General features: G+C 40.1%; 1 protein-coding gene across 1 annotated transcript in view; it reads left to right on the top strand.

Annotated features, from left to right (window-relative positions):
* tppp3 (tubulin polymerization-promoting protein family member 3) overlaps positions 1–15,310 on the top strand; it is a 19,543-nt gene extending 4,233 nt beyond the window's left edge. The window contains exons 2-4 of the mRNA XM_044202512.1: positions 8,767–8,967; positions 9,618–9,771; positions 14,232–15,310. Coding sequence (XP_044058447.1) covers positions 8,767–8,967; positions 9,618–9,771; positions 14,232–14,426 — 550 coding nt within the window. The 3' untranslated portion in view covers positions 14,427–15,310. The remainder of the gene's footprint in view (positions 1–8,766; positions 8,968–9,617; positions 9,772–14,231) is intronic.
* Positions 15,311–19,433: the final 4,123 nt, after the last annotated feature.

Below are 19,433 nucleotides of genomic sequence, written 5' to 3'. Positions count from 1 at the left end.
CCAGACGGGAGGTCCACAGTTAGACCCCCACCCGTCACCACACTTTACACGCACCTGAAGGGCAATTTAACCCCCGGAGATTACGCATGTAGTCGCCATAGGTACAATGTAAACCCTTAACACAGAAGTATGAACCCAGCTTAACTCTCCCAAACCGTCTAAACCAACGTGTTTCAGTCGTTTCAGACATTCTGATGCCAAGATACAACATCATCTGACAAAATCAACATGAATCAGGTTGATGACAGCAGCTCTGATAAAAGATACATCAACATTTAAAGTGATGGATCACAGAGAAAGTTGGAGGCCACTAAATGTTTCTTCTTAACTTTACTGTTGTTGTTAAAGTCTTCGAAACAAGCTGGAGTTTAACATTTAAACTCTGCAGAGAGTTTTAATAAAACGAAGTTTTAGTCTAAACGGAGGCTGCAACTGAAAAAGATGAGTTTACTAATTTAACTTAATGTGGACGAACTCTGAGTGAGAAGAGTTCAACTCACTGAACTGAAACTGTAAATGTCTCGACTGTCTGGAATCTGACACCAACACGCAAGTAGAGCTACACAAGTTTACTACAAACAGACTGAACGTCTCTCTCTCTCTCTGCTTGTAACAACAGCAGGGTCCGTAATAACATCACTAACTTAAGTCCCGCCCACCATGGCCCACACCGGCTCTAATTGGTTAGGCTGTTTGCCAGAAAACACTTGATGGTCGTATGCACGTCACATGTAGGTGAGCAGCAGCAGAAAACAAGCTGTTAACTTTTAAAAAACTTGTGTTTGGACAGAAACTCAGAAACGTTTAACTCTGATTGTAAATCTTAAAGGGCGCGGAGGCTCAGTAACCATGACAACCACTGTTAGGGATTGCATCAATGTGTGTGTAATCACACAAGTCTGAGAAACCAGAGTGAGGTCATGTCTCACACCCCGACACACACACACAGGACTACTTATGTCACTTTTGAGGACTTTACAAAGATTTACATTCATTTCCTGGAGACTTACCCTAACCATAACCATAACCACTTCTTGCCTAACCCTGACCCTACCGCTAATCCTAACCTAACCTTTCTCCACAGTCGACTTCCACAAACATCTACAGAAAATTGCAATGCTGGAAATCAAAATCCACCGGTAGAAGTGAACATGGAAGTGAATGGACTATGTGGTAAAGACACCACTTTACCATGGACTCAAAGCAGTGGACAAGAGCATGCTAACACATGGCTACTTAGCACCAACAAGACTAACAATAGACAGGAGGGCTGTGTGCCGGGTAATACGTCTAAAAGTGGTAGTCTGTTGGTGCAAAGCCTAAGAGTAAATAATTTCCCTGGGAAATGGGAGAAGAGTTGAGTGACGTGCTGCGGTAAGCGTATTGTCTCATTCCGGTCACCGGTGTTTGGGTCGTATATTAGTATTAGCGTATTTTTGCTGCTCTAGCTAATAACAGTTTGTTCGATTCTTCATTATAGTGACTAAGTATCTGCTATACATTTAAACATACACTAGTTCTGCTCAAGCACTCATAGCTCTCTCCTTCTTTTAATGACTTTCTCGCTGATCCCACAGTTTACATGCTATTTAGTTTTGCTAGCTACCTTTCTTTAGCTTAGCAGCTAGCAATGGCTTCTCTCTCTCTCTCACTCTCCTGCTCTCTCCTGCTCAGTGTGTCAAATGTTTAGCTCTTCCTCTGCCTCCTTTAGTGATAATGGTACATGTAATAAATGTAGTTTATTTGTAGTGTTGGAGGTGAGGCTTAGTGAATTGGAAACGCGATTCTGCACCATGGCAACTCGGTGGTAATGACTCCCGATTACGGCAATCGGAGGTCACTAAAGTTAATGTAGATGTAGTAAATGTGTGTACATATGCAAAGACAATGTCGGACTCCGTAGTTTTCTCTGGGCCCCTGCCAAACCTGACCAGCGATGACATGTTTAGCCGCATGTCTTCATTCATTGGCTGTCGAGGTGGTGTCCAGCAAACGATGTGGGCTTTGTAGATAATTGGCAGACTTTCTGGGGAAGACCTGGTCTGATTAGGAGAGATTGGATGGTGCAGTGCTCATATCTAGAGATCTGACCGAGTTTATTAGTGGACCTAAACCATGACAACTCAGAGTTGAGACCAGGAGACAGTTGCAGTCCTACATGCTTCTCTGCGCTTCCAGAGCAGTTACCCACCCAAAACTCCTTAGTGACGGTGTCTGCCCCCCGACCACTTAAATTAATAAAATCTAAAGTTAACAGAAGAGGAGTTATACATAAAAACCTAAACAAAAACGCAGAAATAGCACAACAAAATAGGAGAATTGAATGTGGACACTTAAACATCAGATCTCTGTCATCTAAAGCTGTACTAGTGAGCAATTTAATATCAGAGTATCATATTGACTTATTCTGTCTTACTGAAACCTGGCTGGGTCATGAAGAATATGTTAGCCTAAATGAATCCACTCCACCCAGTCATATTAATACTCACATTCCTCGAGGCACCGACCGAGGAGGTGGAGCTGCAGCCATCTTCGACTCAAGCCTATTAATCAACCCTAAACCTAAACTAAATTATAACTCATTCGAAAGCCTTGCTCTTAGTCTTTCACTCCCAACCTGGAAAATACGACAGCCAATTCTGTTTGTTATAGTATACTGCGCTCCTGGTCCTTATTCTGAATTTTTATCTGAATTCTCAGAGTTTCTATCAAGTTTAGTCCTTAAAACAAATAAAGTAATTATTGCAGGTGATTTTAATATTCATGTGGATCCCATCTGCATTTAATTCAATGCTATGTCTCAGTATAACAGAGGACTCTTATGCTAATTTCAGCCCCTCCCAAATTGACCGTCTTGTTGATAGTGCTGCAGGCATGTACAGGTTGGCCACGATGGGAGAGACCGGAGAGCCCATGGCACAGCCGTGAATCTGTCTGTAGAAGTGTCCCCGGAATTGGAACACAGTACATCATGTGGAAAACACACAGAAATTTGTGGACAAAGTGAAACATCTCCAGTTGGACCCAGATGATGTAATGGTTTCTTATGATGTTGTGTCCTTGTTCACCTGCATCCCAACCTCAGAAGCAGTGACAGCGGTGAGGAGAAGACTGCAGGAGGACTCCACCTTGCAGCAAAGGACCAAGCTTACACCTGAACACATATGCAAACTATTAGACATCAACACAACCTACTTCCAATTCTGGGGACACTTCTACAGACAGATTCGCAGCTGTGCTATGGGCTCTCCGGTCTCTCCCATCGTGGCTAACCTGTACATGTAACAGTTTGAGAAGAAGGCATTATCCTCGTTCCCGGGCACACCACCAAGTCATTGGTACCGCTACGTGGATGGCACCTTTGTGAAAATCAAGAAACAAGACTTGGAAGCGTTCTCAGAGCATATTAATGCTGTGGACCCCAACATCAAGTTCACACAAGAAGACGCCAAAGAGAACCGCCTGGCCTTTCTTGATTGTTCTACACTCAGAGGAGAGGACGGAAAGCTCCAGATAGAAGTGTACAGGAAACCAACACATACGGATCAATACCTGCTCTTTGACTCACACCATCCACTACAGCACAAGCTGGGTGTAATCCGGACATTACAACACAGAGCCCAAGAAGTGCCCACCGGCTCAGAGGGTAAGAAGAAAGAAGAAAGGCATGTCCAGAATGCACTCTCAGCCTGTGGTTATCCTACTTGGGCTCTCAACAAAGTTAAAAGAGCCAAAAAACAGGACAAAAGAGGAACAGAACCAAGAAGGAACGGTGTCTCCATTCCTTATGTATCTGGACTGTCTGAAAAACTACAAAGGATCTTTAGACAGCACGATGTTCCTGTTTTCTTTAAACCAGGCAACACTTTAAGACAGAAACTCGTTCACCCTGAGGACAAGATGCCCACACAGAAACAGAGCAATGTTGTCTACTCCATTCAGTGCAGCGAGGAAAACTGCAAAGAACGGTACATAGGTGAGACCAAACAGCCACTTCACAAAAGACTTTATTAGCACAGACGACACGCTAACTCAGGATTACAGAGCGCCGTGCATTTGCATCTAAAAGCTACAAACCGCACATTTGAAGACAGCGAGGTGAAGATTCTAAGTAGAGAGAAGAGTTGGTTTGAACGGGGCGTCAAGGAAGCCATTTTTGTGAAAAAAGAAAACCCCTCTGAACAGAAATGGTGGTCTGAGATTCAATCTGCCCAAAGTCTATCACAGTGTTTTAGCACCTTGGTCAAGCCAATCACATGTTAATCAGGTACTTAACAGTGATGAGGGAGGTGCAGCCAGAAAACAATAGACCTGATTACTGATTACTGGGCCATCATGAAAGAATTAGGTCAGTTTCAGGTGAAACTAGCTAATCAACAGATACTCAGGTAGACTCCTTCCTGAGGGCAGGGCTTATTTAACACAGAGTAGCTTAAATTTCTAGGTCCCATCCCATTTCTTCACAATTGAGAATGACTTCTGGATGGGAGCTGAAACGTCTTGATTCTGAAAACAGTGTCCAGATGACTACTACTGAAACCCTTTCTACGATAAAACACTCCTGGACGAATGAGGGACTACACCGTCTACTGATATATATTTCATGTTAACAGAATCCTGGTTACGTCCTGGTGATCACAGTCAGCTGGCTGAATTGTGTACTCCTGATTTTGACTGCTTTAGTCCCCTTGGGTCTGTGGTCGAGGTGGGGGCCTTGTTACTGTCTATAGGAAGCATTTAAAGTGTAACCTCATAGCTTGCAATGATTTTTCCTCCTTTGAAGTGCTCATGTTTAAACTTGGCGGCCCCCTCCCGGTCATATTTGCTATTATTTATCGCCTCCTAAACCAGCTGGTTCCTTCTTGTTGAGCTTTTATCCAGTCTTGTTTTAAATTATGACAGAATTGTTCTTTGTGGTGATTTTAATATTCATGTTGATGACTCTTCTAAAGCCCTTGCTGCTGAGTTTTTATATATCACTAACTCTTTTAATTTACAACAACATGTGTCTGGCCAAACTCATTCCCGTGGCCACACCTTAGACCTAGTTCTTACTCCCTGAAAACTCAGGGACATGTTTGTATCCGATCACCTATGCATTGTTTTTAACTGTGAATTACAGGCTGCTAGTACTGTCTTATCCCGCTCTAAGTACACACGTGTCCTTAATGAGCATAGTGCCTTAAAATTCTGTACACTGTTCAATTCTTCTGGCAGTGTGTTTCCTGATTCCTCCAACATCAACGATTTGGTTCTGTGTTCTTTAACCTTAGATCTCATAGCGCCTCTGAAAAATAGACCAAACTCAAAGACTAGAAAACAGCCATGGTTAAATGACAGTATTCGAAGCTGTGAAAAGAAATGCAGAAGAGCAGAACGCAGATGGAAGAAATCTGGTCTCCAGGTCCACTTTGTGGCTATGAAAGAGTTATTACTCCTTTAAAATAGGATGGTGAAGGATGCAAGAACATGTCATTTCTCTGCACTTATTTCTGCCCATCAGCACAACCCCAGATTCCTGTTTATGACTGTGGATCAGTTAGTTAACCCTGCCTCTCCTTGTGCCCCTGCTGAGTGTGGTGCTGATTGTGAAAAGTTTCTTTTGCACTTTGCTGGAAAGGTGGAGTTAATAAGATCTGATATCACCCCCAATCCTGCCTTTTTAGATGTGGATCACCCGCTCAGGGATTCTTTGAGCAATTTTTCTGCTGTTACGCTGCCTGAACTCGCAGACATCATGTCGCTTATAAGAGTATCCTTCAGCCCTCTGGACAAAATCCCAACTAGGTTTTTATTGGAAGTTATGGATTTGCTAAATATTTTTAACAGCTCGCTGTCTACTGGCTGCGTCCCAGATTACTTTAAAACTGCCTGTGTCCAGCCAGTCCTAAAAAAAACCTGGGCTTGATCCTACCCTCCTGGATAACTATCGCCCAATCTCCAAACTGCCTTTTATCTCCAAGGTTCTCAAAAAACTTGTATCTAAGCAGCTTCTTGCTGCTGTGGAAAACAATAATACCTTTGAAAAGTTCCAATCTGGCTTTCGTCAGCACCACAGCACTGAGACAGCCCTTCTCAAAGTCACTAGTGACCTTTAAATGAATGCAGACACAGGCATGTGTTCAATTCTTGTGCTGCTGGACTTAAGTGCTGCCTTTGACACAATTGATCATGGCATTCTTTTAGACAGACTGAGGCACTGGGTGGGCGTATCTGGCATTGAACTAGACTGGTTCACATCGTATCTGTCCAATAGGAAATTCTGTGTCAGCACTAATAACTTCATGCCATCCTTTTCCCATATCAAGTACGGTGTGCCTCAAGGTTCAATTCTGGGACCAGTACTGTTCTCCTTATACATGCTCCCCTTGGGTGATGTCATCTGCAGACATGGTATTTCTTTTCATTGTTATGCGGACGACACACAGTTGTACCTCCCTGTTGAGCCCACTGACCTTAGTACGCTGAGTTCTCTGCAGGACTGCCTGTCTGACATAAAAAATTGGATGTCAATAAATTTTCTTCAGCTCAACTCAAATAAAACTGAAATCCTTGTTATTGGGCCCCAACATATCACTAAACAATACTGCTATCTACTGTTTACCTGTCACAACACATAAAGCCTGTTGCAAGAAATTTTGGTGTCCTGTTTGATAGCAGTTTATGTTTTGAGCAACATATCAATAAGCTTGTCCAATCATGTTTTTATCACCTCAGAAATATTGCAAAAATACGATCTATTTTAAATCTTAGTAATACTGAAACTGTTGTACCTGCTTTTATCTCCTCACGCCTCGATTATTGTAACTGTCTGTTCACTTGTCTTAATCATAAAACTTTGTTTTGACTGCAGACTGTACAGAACTCAGCTGCTCGGCTGTAAACCAGGACCGAGAGGTTCGACCACATCACACCTGTTTCAACCTCTTTACATCGGCTCCCTGTTGGTTTTAGGATTGATTTTAAGATCTTATTGATTACTTTTAAGGCTCTTCATGGCCTGGCTCCAGACTATATTTTAGACCTTGTAATCCCTTATGAACCTTCATGTAGTTTGAGATCTTCGGGCAAGGGTCTTCTGTCTGTTCCTGAGTCCAGGATGAAAGCTAAGGGGGACAGAGCTTTTGCTATCAGGGCCCCGAGGCTCTGGAACAACTTGCCCGAAGAAATTAGGTTGTCTGAGTCAGTGTCTTCGTTTAAGTCTCGTCTCAAAACACATTTTTATCGGAAAGCATATCCTGATCTTATCTGAACTGGCTGTTTATTTTATTGGGTTTTCTGTATTTTATTTCTTTATATTTCGCCATTCACTGTGGTATTTTATTTCTCTTGTTGTGAAGCACTTTGTACTTTGTTTTGATAAGTGCTCTATAAATAAAGCTTTATTATTATTATTACTAATACAGAAAGTTTTTTCATAACCATATTGGACCTGAGGTTGTTTAAAACCTTGACTAGTGCTGTCTCAGTGTTGTGATTGGCCTGAAAACCAGATTGGTTATTTATAAAGATATTGTGGGAGTTCATACATTTATTTAACTGGTTAAAAACAAGTTTCTCTAATATTTTACTTTAAAATGGCAGATTGGATACTGGTCTGTAATTATTAAGAAATGAGGCATCAAATTGTTTCACTTCAGAAGAGGTTTAACTATGGCGGTCTTAAGAGCAGTAGGGAAGACACCCATCTGTAGAGAGTAGTTGACAATGGTAAGTAAATCTTCATCAAAAAAGCTATAAACTATTTTAAAAAAAAGATGTGGGAATGGGATCTAAAATGCAGGTTGTAGGTTTTAATTGGGAAATGACCTTAACAAGCATCTCAGCATCAATCAGGACAGATTTCTCCAGTGTTTCCTCACATACAAACAAAGATTCTGGGGAATTACGATTCATAGGTTGATATAAATTGGATCTAATAGTCTGTTTTATTTCTGAAGTGGATTAAGACAATTACAAAGTCAGCCTACTACCACCATATTAATATATCCAGGATTAAAGGATTTATGTCTCAGCAGGATTTGGAAAAATTGTCCATGCATTTATCTTCAGTCGACTCAACTACTGTCTTTACAGGTGTCTCTAAAAAATCAGTCCAGTTCTGAGGTCTTTACACCGGCTTCCTGTCTGTCAAAGAACTGATTTAAAAATACTGCTGTTGGTTTATAAAGCACTGAATGGTTTAGGGCCAAAGTACATTTCTGATCTTCTGCTACGTTATGAACCATCCAGACCTCTCAGGTGGTCTGGGACAGGTCTGCTTTCTGTCCCCAGAGTCCAAACTAAACCTGGAGAAGCAGCCCTCTGTTCCAGATATGTCGAGCATAAAAACTAACTCCCAGAAAACTGCTGGTCTGCTGAAACTCTCAGTTCTTTTAAATCAAGGCTGAAGACTTTTCTGTTTGCCGCTGTCTTTTATTAAATCCAATAATGATTAATTTCTTACACTGCACTGTAACTTTTACTATCCTGTTTTACTATTTAAGTGTATTGAAAAGTCTTTTTATATTGCCCTATGTTGCTTTTATGTTTTATGTAAAGCACTTTGAATTGCCTTTTTGATTAAATGTGCTATACAAATGAACTTGCCTTGCCTTTAGACTTTCTGTTCATGACTCATATCACAGGCCTGAACTTCTGAATTTTATTTCAATCACTCATATGTTCCACATTAGTTTGAACCTGCTCACGGTGGTTCTTGCATGAGGCCCACTGTGTTGTATCATCATCAGCCGTGTTTTTCTTCTCGTTTGTCCTGTTTTGCAGATATTTTCCTGTCATGGCAGAGAGTGCCGACATGGAGCAGCTCCTGATGTCTTTTAAGAAGTTTGCCGTCCACGGAGACACGAAGGCCACAGGGAAGGAGCTTAACGGGAAAAACTGGGCCAAACTGTGCAAAGATTGCAAGATCGTTGACGGCAAGAACATCACCAGCACTGATGTGGACATTGTCTTCTCCAAAGTCAAGTGAGTCTGCAGATGAGTTTCTGTGTGATGGCTGAGGAAAAGACCTGAAGAGAGCTGTTGATACAACAACTTATCCAGTCTTCAGTAGTCTGTTTCATATTGTGATTGTTTGTGATTTCTGATTACTTTTTAATATTGGACAGTTGAAGCTCTTCACTTGTCTCAACCTCCTCTGCCTCTGTGTGGGTCAGTGTAGCTCCCCCTTGTGGTGCTCTGTAACACTGTAATCCTGGAGCTGCAGTATGACATCTTACAGATGTGTAGTGGCTGTTGTTTTAAGATAGGGCTGTCTTGGGGGGTGGGGTTAGGTCTGATGAATCCACAGTATTCCCACCTACCAAGACACCACTACACCACTGACATCTTATGCCCTATATCAGAGGTTCCCAAACTTTTGGGCTTCTTGAGGGGACAAAATATTTATATAATAATAAGACAATTCAAGTAAAATAAAATAAGAATGAAATTATTCTGATAAATGCTTGGAAGATACTTTCTGACATTTTATAAAATGATTCATGGTAAATCCACAGATTAATTGTCATTAGCTGCAGCTCTGTTTCACAGTGTAGTAAAGTTAACAGTAAGTCCAGTTTAATGTTTCTGTGGACTCTCATCCGTTTGTGTTGTTTTTGTGTTTCTGTGTGAAGACAGAAGACGTCTCGGGTCATCACCTATGAGGAGTTTCGGAGAGCTCTGGAGGAGTTGGCTCCAAAGAGGTTCAAAGGTCAAAGTAAACAGGAGGCGCTGGAGTCCATCTTCAAACTGGTGGAAGGCAGAGAACCCACCAACATTGGTGTGACGGTGAGACAAGAAGCTTTTATTTAAAAACTGTCAAACTGTAAGCTTCTGAACCAACACAAACTGTCTTAAAACTGATAAAACAGAAAATAGTCAGCCATTACAGCCAGTTTACTGACATGAAACTCGAGACCTAATGCAGCTCTCACCGCCGAGTTTCTGAGCAGTGTGTAATATGACACCTGCAGCACTCTGAACACGTTAGACAGACAGAAGAAGTAGTCAGGATGCGTTGATCCGGGAAGACGGTGTATGAAAACTGAGACGTGAGAATCAGTGTCCTGATGCTGCTGGGGTGCAGGCTAACATAAAAAAAACAGTGGGTGCAGATGTTTTGATGGGTATCATACGCTGTCGGCAAGGGTGTAGGTTTGGTTCTTCAACCAAACAAAACCCTGAATACTGTGTAAATTGCTGTGTAATTAGTGCACTAACTCTGCACTATAATCATGTTTAGTTTACCGACATGACAGACTACTTGAATGATCTCACCAGTCACAGACTTTGGGTCCACAGTCAAATCTTTGTAAAAAAAATAAATGCCTGACTGCATGCATGCCATGCATAACTTATTAACATTAGGAATTGGTGTGAATCATCAAGCCAACAATGATGGCTAAATCAGTCACTGATGGCACTGAGTTTAGAAGCTGCTTGTTCTTTGGTTTTTGCATGGACATAGACTACAGTATCTTCTGCATACATCTGAACTTCCCACCCTGTGCAGACTGATGGTAAATCCATTATATATAAGCTGACCAGGAGAGATTCCTGGATGGTTCCCTGGGGAAGAAAGTACAACCTGAATACAACCTGGCTAATTTTAGGTATATAAGAAATTGCCTAACAACTACAGAAGCAAGGTCTCTGTCAGTCTGGGGGTCTTGCTCCTATGTAGGAGGGGTGGGGGCCTTTTACATGTCTGTGTCCAGGGGCCCGTTGTCTCAAGATCTGTCCATGGCTGTAGGATATTTGGAGTTACAAACAACAGCTATTTATTGATGTTATTTCATATATTTAAAGTTGTTTATTTGGCATTAATTTATTATCCCCAATAAACATTTCTCAAATGTGTCCCCCTTCTCTGAATCTGTGTCCCAGTCTGCCCCCTCCCCATTCTTCTGAACCCGCCTCAGGGGGTTGGGGAGGAGCCCGGAGCATATAAAATTGTGTCATCTGCATATAAATGGACATTGAAGTACAATAGTTTACAGGGGTTTCACATCACTCTGACACTGTTAAAATAGAAAGGACATGTCACCCATCCACAGTGGAAATTACACCGTTGGTTTTTGATGCGCTTCCGCGTCTCTCTCTCTCTCTCTCTCTCTCAACCTAACACGGCAGTGGCAGATGGCCGCCCACTCTGAGTCCGATTCTGCCCAAGGTTTCTGTTTCTTAAATGAAGTTTTTCCTTGCCACCACGAGCAAGCACTTGGCGACAAGTGCTTGCTCATGGTGGGATTTGTTAGGTGGGATTTGTTGGGTCTCTGTAAATAATATTATAAAGAGTACAGTCTAGACCTGCTCTATAGGAAAAGTGTAATGAGATAACTTCTATTATGAATTGGCGGTATATAAATAGAATTGAATGTGTGAGTCCACGATCCCTCCATTAACATTAAGAACTCTGTGGTGTCCCCGGCTCCGACTGCAAGGAACCTGGGTGTGATACTGGATGACCAGCTGTCCTTCGCTGCCAAGATCGCTACAACAACCCGCTCCTGCAGATTCATCCTCCACAACATCAGGAGGATATGTCCATTTCTCACCCAGGAGGCCATGCAGGTTCTGGTCCAGGCTCCTGTCATTTTGTGCCTAGACTACTGCCACTCGCTCCTGGCTGGAGGGCCTGTATGTGCCATCCGACCTCTGCAGCTCATCCAGAATACAGCAGCCTAGCTGGTCTTCAACCTACCCAAGTTCTCCCTCACTACACCGCTCCTCCACACCCTTCACTGGCTACCGGTGGCTGCTCGAATCCGATTCAAGACACTGGTACTTGTTGATTATGACGTTGCCTATCGAAACGATCAAACCAACGTGACACTGAATGACATCGGCACCAACAGGTGCGTTCACTGTTGCTTTACCTGGTCTATGCTTGTAAAATATCCACGTCTGCGTCTTTTAACGTTTAACGTCTCTCTCTCTGTGTTTCTCAGCAAAAATGCTAAAATGGGTCATACAGTGGTGTGAAAAAGTGTTTGCCCCCTTCATGATTTCTTATTTTTTTGCATGTTTGTCACACTTAAATGTTTCAGATCATCAAACAAATTTAATTATTAGTCAAAGATAACACAAGTAAACACAAAATGCACTTTTTAAATGAAGGTTGTTATTATTAAGGGAAAACAAAATCCAAACCTACATGGCCCTGTGTGAAAAAGTGATCGCCCCCCCCTGTTAAAACATAACTTGCCTGTGGTTTATCACACCTGAGTTCAATTTGTCTAGCCACACCCAGGCCTGATTACTGCCACACCTGTTCTCAAAAAAGAAATCACTTAAATAGGACCTGCCTGACAAAGTGAAGTAGACAAAAGTTGAACTTTTTGGAAGGTGTGTGTCCCATTACATCTGGCGTAAAAGTAACACCGCATTTCAGAAAAAGGACATCATACCAACAGTAAAATATGGTGGTGGTAGTGTGATGGTCTGGGGCTGTTTTGCTGCTTCAGGACCTGGAAGACTTGCTGTGATAAATGGAACCATGAATTCTGCTGTCTACCAAAAAGTCCTGAAGGAGAATGTCCAGCCATCTCTTCGTGACCTCAAGCTGAAGTGAACTTGGGTTCTGCAGCAGGACATTGATCTTAAACACACCAGCAAGTCCACCTCTGAATGGCTGAAGAAGAACAAAATGAAGACTTTGGAGTGGCCTAGTCAAAGTCCTGACTTGAATCCAATTGAGATGCTGTGGCATGACCTTAAAAAGGCAGTTCATGCTCGAAAACCCTCCAATGTGGCTGAATTACAACAATTCTGCAAAGATGAGTGGGCCAAAACTCCTCCACAGCGCTGTAAAAGACTCACTGCAAGTTATCGCAAATGCCTGATTGCAGTTGTTGCTGCTAAGGGTGGAGCAACCAGTTATTAGGTTTAGGGGGCAATCACTTTTTCACACAGGGCCATGTAGGTTTGGATTTTGTTTTCCCTTAATAATAACAACCTTCATTTAACACTTTTTCACAACACTGTACCTGGTCGTACCATGCGTCATCTGATTGGCTCTTCTGATCGGACTTTACAGAGACCGCCGATCAAACTATTTAGAACGAATATCGGGCGATTACGATCAGTGGCCGATCAATCGGAACACCCTTACTTTGGATAATAGCGTCAGCTAAATAAACGTAATATTGCCCATTTAACTCTGATGAAACTTTGATTTCACAGCTACAGACTGAGGTTTGATATTCAGTCCAGAGCAGATGAAACAGCAGAGCGTCTGTCTGTGAAAAACATCAGGGGATTCATTAAAACATGATCAAACACGATGGATGATCTGCTGTTCATGTTCAATATTCAGGACAAACTGCAGCTCAGTGTTACATCACCTCTGGCTCATCTTCATGTTTCATCGTTCAGCTGCAGGAAACAAGTCCAGAGCTGCTCCACAGACACACCTCTCACTCTGCTCTAATGTTTCAGCAGCCTGTTCATTAAACCTCAGAGTGAATATAAATGTTTCGACACTCATCAGAGAGGTATTTTATTATAATGCTGAAGTCATCGGGGTCTGAGCCAACAGGTGAGGCTGTCTGGATCATCTTCAGATCATTAAACACTCTTCAGTCAACAGTCAGAGAGGATCCAGTACACACTAATCTGACTGAAATACTCACATTTAAAGTGATAATTACTGTCTACTGTAAAATATTTTTCATAACCCCTTGATACCTCTGTCCCTGGTGAGGAGCCAATTTGGGTTTCCGAATCAGAATCAGAAATACTTTATTGATCCCCGAGGGGAAAGTCTTTCGTTACAGCTGCTCACTATCAAGTCAATGCACACTTGAGAATAGAAGGAATAGAAGTACTAAGCAAATCAAAATATAATACAGGTAAGATAAATTAAGTACAAGTGGATATAAAGTGTAAAAGCTAAAATAAGTGTAAGTACCAAAGTGGATTTAGACCTTGAAAATTTTTTCTAAATATAATAAAGTTAAAACTTTTTAAAGGGAGCATTCTTCGGTGTTGTGAGTCTTTGGAAAGCAGGAAATGAAGTTACTACAACCTTTTTATGTGTTGCACAGTTTGCCATCTGGAAAACTTCAACTTCACTGTTTCTGTAGTTCCTGCTCTTGGCCTTTGGAGGGCAGCATTTCCAGGTGCCTGTGTACTTTTCTCACCTGTTGGGGGCAGTATGGAGCCAGTACAGGCAGGTGTCAGCAGCAATGAGGAGCTTTCACTTCAGTCTGATCTTATTTATTTCCTGTCCTCTGTGTGTCCATTAGAAAGTGGCGAAGACGGCGACGGTGGACCGTCTGACCGACGCGTCTCGTTACACTGGATCACACAAGGAGCGCTTCGACGAGAGCGGCAAGGGCAAAGGTCGGGAGGGCCGGGAGGAGCTTGTGGAGAACACGGGCTATGTGGGAGCGTACAAGAATGCTGGGACGTACAACACCAAGGTGAAGGCAGAGAAATAACGAGGTCTGAAGCAACACCGCCTGCTAGGAGCTGACAGGAAGTACAGCACAGTCTGGACCAAACCTTGAACTTTGACCCCTCTGTGAGTGTGTGTGTGTGTGTGTGTGTGTGTGTGTTGTGTTTGAACTGGACAGAGTGACAGAGCTTCATGTTCAGTCGGATGAGCTGCACTCAGATCAGGTCTGTAGACTATAAACACGGGGATATGACAGAAGTGAGGCAGTTTGTAAGTAATGAAACATGACCAGGTGTCCTCATATGAACATTATGTGAAAATGTTGTTGCTAATCTGATAGATGCTAACATGCTAATACCAACATATAGGCCTGTTTGGGAACCAATATGACGACAGAAACAATGAAAGCCATCAGGAGAGCAACACCCTGTAAAATCTGATGTGCCACTTTTATTTTGACACTGAAGAAAACTTACTGAGGAGCACAGTGAAGATTTCATCCCCCACCTCCCCCTGTGATGTTCATCCTGTCTGAATGAGGCTTTATTTTGTGTGTAAAGTTTTTCTTCTTGTTAAATTCTGAGTTGCTACTAAGGACAGCCTTCAGTAGTGTAATGTACTCTGCTAAATGTTGTTTATATCATCCAAACTCAGCTCACTGCTTCAGGTCTGAGGACATTTTGGGACTTTTGGATTTAATTATATTGATACTGAATCTGCAGCATCCTGAAACCTAAAGTCATGATGGGAATTTTTCTTCTTTGATTTTTAATATATGCAGTCTTGTTCTTCCTCTGCAATACAATTATTTTAAATGTTTTGTTTCGGTCTGAAACTCTTCATGTTTGGAGTTGATGCAGGTGCAGAAAGTGGACTCTAGCTGCAGTGTAAGTTACTTTATTGAATGAATAAAGGCAAAAAAAGGGATTTCTGTTCTTTCTTTGTTCTCTTGTTGTCTGTTTCCACTACAGGATTTTTTTCAGGAACATTTCTTGGAACTTTTTACTCTGTTTTTTCCAGTGGAAACATAAGTAAAGTTGGTTAAAAGTTCTTATAAAGGTACTTGGGCCCCTGCAGTGCTTTCATCAGCTCAGCTGGTTTATTTAAAGTAGACTTTCTCCCAAAAGGCAGAATTGTTGAGTTGATTTTGAGGGTTAGCTTTTGAAAACATTATTTTAAGTGTTGGGTAAAAGATGGTGGTGATATAATATAATGTAATGTCTCACTAACTCCATAATGATGCACGTAATCCCGTCACAAACACCTTTAACCTGACGTCATGTTGGTGCGCTGAGGTTGGATAGTAACCCGACTGTTATACAAAACATTATGATGAGAGCACCTTTTTATTTACTTTGCCTTATTTATTTACTCACAACATTTTGAAAATATTATCTTACAAATGCAGCAGCAGAAATGAGACAAAGAACAAACAGAAAAACAAACAAAAAAGAGGGCTGAAAAAAACTGCAGACAAAAACAAAAGTCAAAGTTAGAAAAACAAAGAACAAATAAAAGGTGAGTATATAATAAAGAGTTTCCCCTCAGGGATCAATAAAGTATTTCTGATTCTAATAAGAGCATTTCATACACATCCTTTAATCTGCTGTTCATCCTCTAGTGGAAGTCCATGTGCAGTTATACATTTCCTCTCTCTTTAATAAGTATGAATGTTTACAGTCTGCAAGGAAACCGGCACAACTCAGGGCTGAAAAAACACGGCAAACTCCTCTTATTAGAAACAACGATCCTAAAAATATGCTATTAGATAAGGCAGCAAAGGTACATTTCAGAATTTCACAGTTTCTAGACTGAAATACAGTACACACGTAAAATGTAGGAAATAGCATCATCCACACACTTTTTAAAATTGATTTCTTAACTTTTTTTTGTTCTTTAAAGAATTACTGACTTTTTTGTGTGTCGTGTTTCTCTGGAACTATTTGTTTATTTATATTATGACTGTGCGTGAACGTGTATTACTCTTGTTGTGGGGACATAAGACTGTGCACACATCACATTGTGAGGACTCAAAAAAACCAGGTCCCCACAAAGGTTCAGACTTCAGACTTGGGTTAAAGTTTAAGTCAGGTTAAGTCTCCATATGTCCCCATAAGTGATGGAAACAAGTTTGTGTCAAAGTGTGGTGTGTGTGTGTTATGTGTGTGTGTGTTTCCTGCAGCAGAAACAGGAAGCTGATGCAGCTCCTTGTTGTCATGGCAGCCACGGTGTAAACAATACAACAGTTGAGCAGCTGCTCTCTGTGTGTCTGTCTGGATCCTGGTCTAATCAGATCCGGATCCACTGGTTCAGCAGAGTCCAGATCCGAATGTAAACAGTTTACAGTCCTGTAAAACAGACTGTAGTGCACCTGCAGTGGGTTATGATGACTGTGTCCCCTTTTAGTGTCTCTTGTCTGACAACAGAAACATTAGTCTCTTACTCACGTTACTGATATTTTACTGATATGTTTGATTTTTTATTAATATATTTTTCAGATCATTTACTGATGTTTTTCGCATATTTTACTAATATTTGTCAGATATTTAACTGATATTTTACTGATATGTTTGATTTTTTATTAATATTTTTTTCAGATAATATACTATTATCTGTCGGATATTTCAGCTATATCATGCTGATATTTTTGCATATTTTACTAATACTAATATTTTACAGATTTTCTACAAATATTTTATGAATATCTTTTTAGATATTTGTGCAGATATTTTACTGATACATTTCGGATATTTTTCCAATGGGTTTGGGACTTTTACTGATATTCTAATGATTCTTTACTGATATTTTACAGATATTTTTTAGACATTTTACTTACAATTTTGGGATGATTTACCAATATTTGTCGGATATTTTACTAACATTTGTACATGTATTTTTACAATATTTGTACATATATTTTATATAATATATGTCAGACATTTCTCACGTTTTTTGAAATTTTCTATATATTTTTCAAGATAATTTAACTGTTTTTAGGACGTTTTACTAATAGGTTTTGGAAATTTTAGTGATATTGTTCTGATATTTTACTGATATTTGTACAGATATTGATTGATGTTTTACTGATATTCACTGATTCTTTACTGATATTTATAGTCTGACATTGCCAAATTTGTTTGTTCTCAGTTCATTTTCAATTGGATAGACCTACAACCAATCAGAGCAACAAAAGATGTGATGTAGTGCTGAGCGAAAAATGTAAACAGACCAGACAGAGTTGTGATGGTGATGATGAACGAGTGTTCATAGACATATTCGTTTTTGCGATCAGAATCCAGAGGTACAGTTCGTTTAATACTGACGTGATTGTGGATTCAACAGAACGTTCCGCATCTGCGGCAGCCATCTTGGTTGTTTACGAAAATGCTTGAACTGCGCTCCTCTCATCCTCGCCATCATATCAAACCTGCCCCACATTTGATAAATGGTTGTGATTGGCCCGACCTGGGCCGTCTGGAGATCTGTCTGAATGGGAGGGGGACCAGACTTATCTACCAGAGCAAACAAAACATGAGCTCGCACTTTCGTCTGGTTCCCCGGCTATATTTACTGATATTTCACTGATATTTCTACAAATATTTTAAAAATATTTTTCAGATATTTCACAGATTCTTTACTGATATTTTACCTTTTTTTCAGTTATTTTACTGATACTTTTCATATATTTTACCGATGTTCTTTGGAAATTTTCCTCATGTTTTTTGGATATTTTAGAAATATTTCTCAAATATTTTTACTGATATTTAATTTCTGATATTTTACTAATATCTGTTGGATATTTTACTGATAATTTTTTGATCTTTTATTAATATTTGTAAGATATTTTACTAATATTTGTCATATTTTGATAATATTGGTCGATATTTTACTAATATTCTTTGGATATTATGCTGATATTTTTTGCACATTTTACAAAAATATGCCGGATGTTTTACCGATAGTTTTTTAGATATTGTATTGATATTTTTTCAGATAATTTACTGATGTTTTTTAATACTTTACTAATATTTATTAAATATTTTACTGATATTTTACTGACCTATGATTAGATCTGCACAGACATTTACATGCAATTCACACACATGACAAGAGGAAACAACACAAGTGAAGCAAACATGGAGGCAATTCAGGGGATGAATCCAGAGAAACAAACAGATCTCTGATTAATTAGTTTTTTATTTTCAGAACAAATCATTCTGAGGTAGATTTCAATCCCTTTAATCTCTGTCAGCATTCAGTTTGTCTGAAAGATTTCCATTAAATATACTCTGATTGAACATCTTGATCTCAGCTGTTCACAGTTTGAATTGGAGCGTTTAATCACAGTTTTACAAATCAAAACTGTCTCAAACCTCAGATCAGAAAAGAGGGACAGATGGCGAGCTCTTCAGTTTTTTTCCTAAAAGAAAAAAAACGGTTTAAATTTATGCTGAAATGCTGAAATTACAAAACGTGAAAACAATATAATAAATGATAAAATAACATATCAGGTCAAACATTCACTGTACATTAAGGTTTATAATGTTTGTATCTGTAATAGTCTTTAATTAACTACATTATTAATAGGTAAATGTATTCAGTGTAATAAATGGATGCCGCATAAACAACTTTAAATATTCTAAAATGAAACAATATCAATAAATAGCTGATATTTGTAACTAATATCCTACAGCTATAGACAGATTATGAGGCAATGGGCCCCTAGACACAGACATATAAAAGGTCCCCCACCCCTCCTACACAGGAGCAAGACCCCCAAACTGAAAGTCATTTAGCATCTCTTTGTGGTAGTTCTGGCCTGTGCTGTTAATCAAATAATTGTTTGTCATTTTTTTAAGCAAACGTGAAGATTTGCAGCTTTTCTCTGTTTTCTATCTCAGTAAACTGAATCTCTTTGGTCCTTCAGACAAAACAAGACATCTGAAGTTGTCACTTGGGCATTTTTCACTGTTGCACTGACATTTTATTGACTAAACGATTCAACAAGAAAATAATTAAAATAATTTAAAAAAATAAAAGATGAATCGAT

Source organism: Siniperca chuatsi, linkage group LG1, assembly GCF_020085105.1.
Source record: "Siniperca chuatsi isolate FFG_IHB_CAS linkage group LG1, ASM2008510v1, whole genome shotgun sequence".
NCBI lineage: Eukaryota > Metazoa > Chordata > Actinopteri > Centrarchiformes > Sinipercidae > Siniperca > Siniperca chuatsi.
The sequence above is the reverse complement of the archived record's forward strand: the minus strand, read 5'-3'. Positions and strand labels throughout refer to the sequence as shown.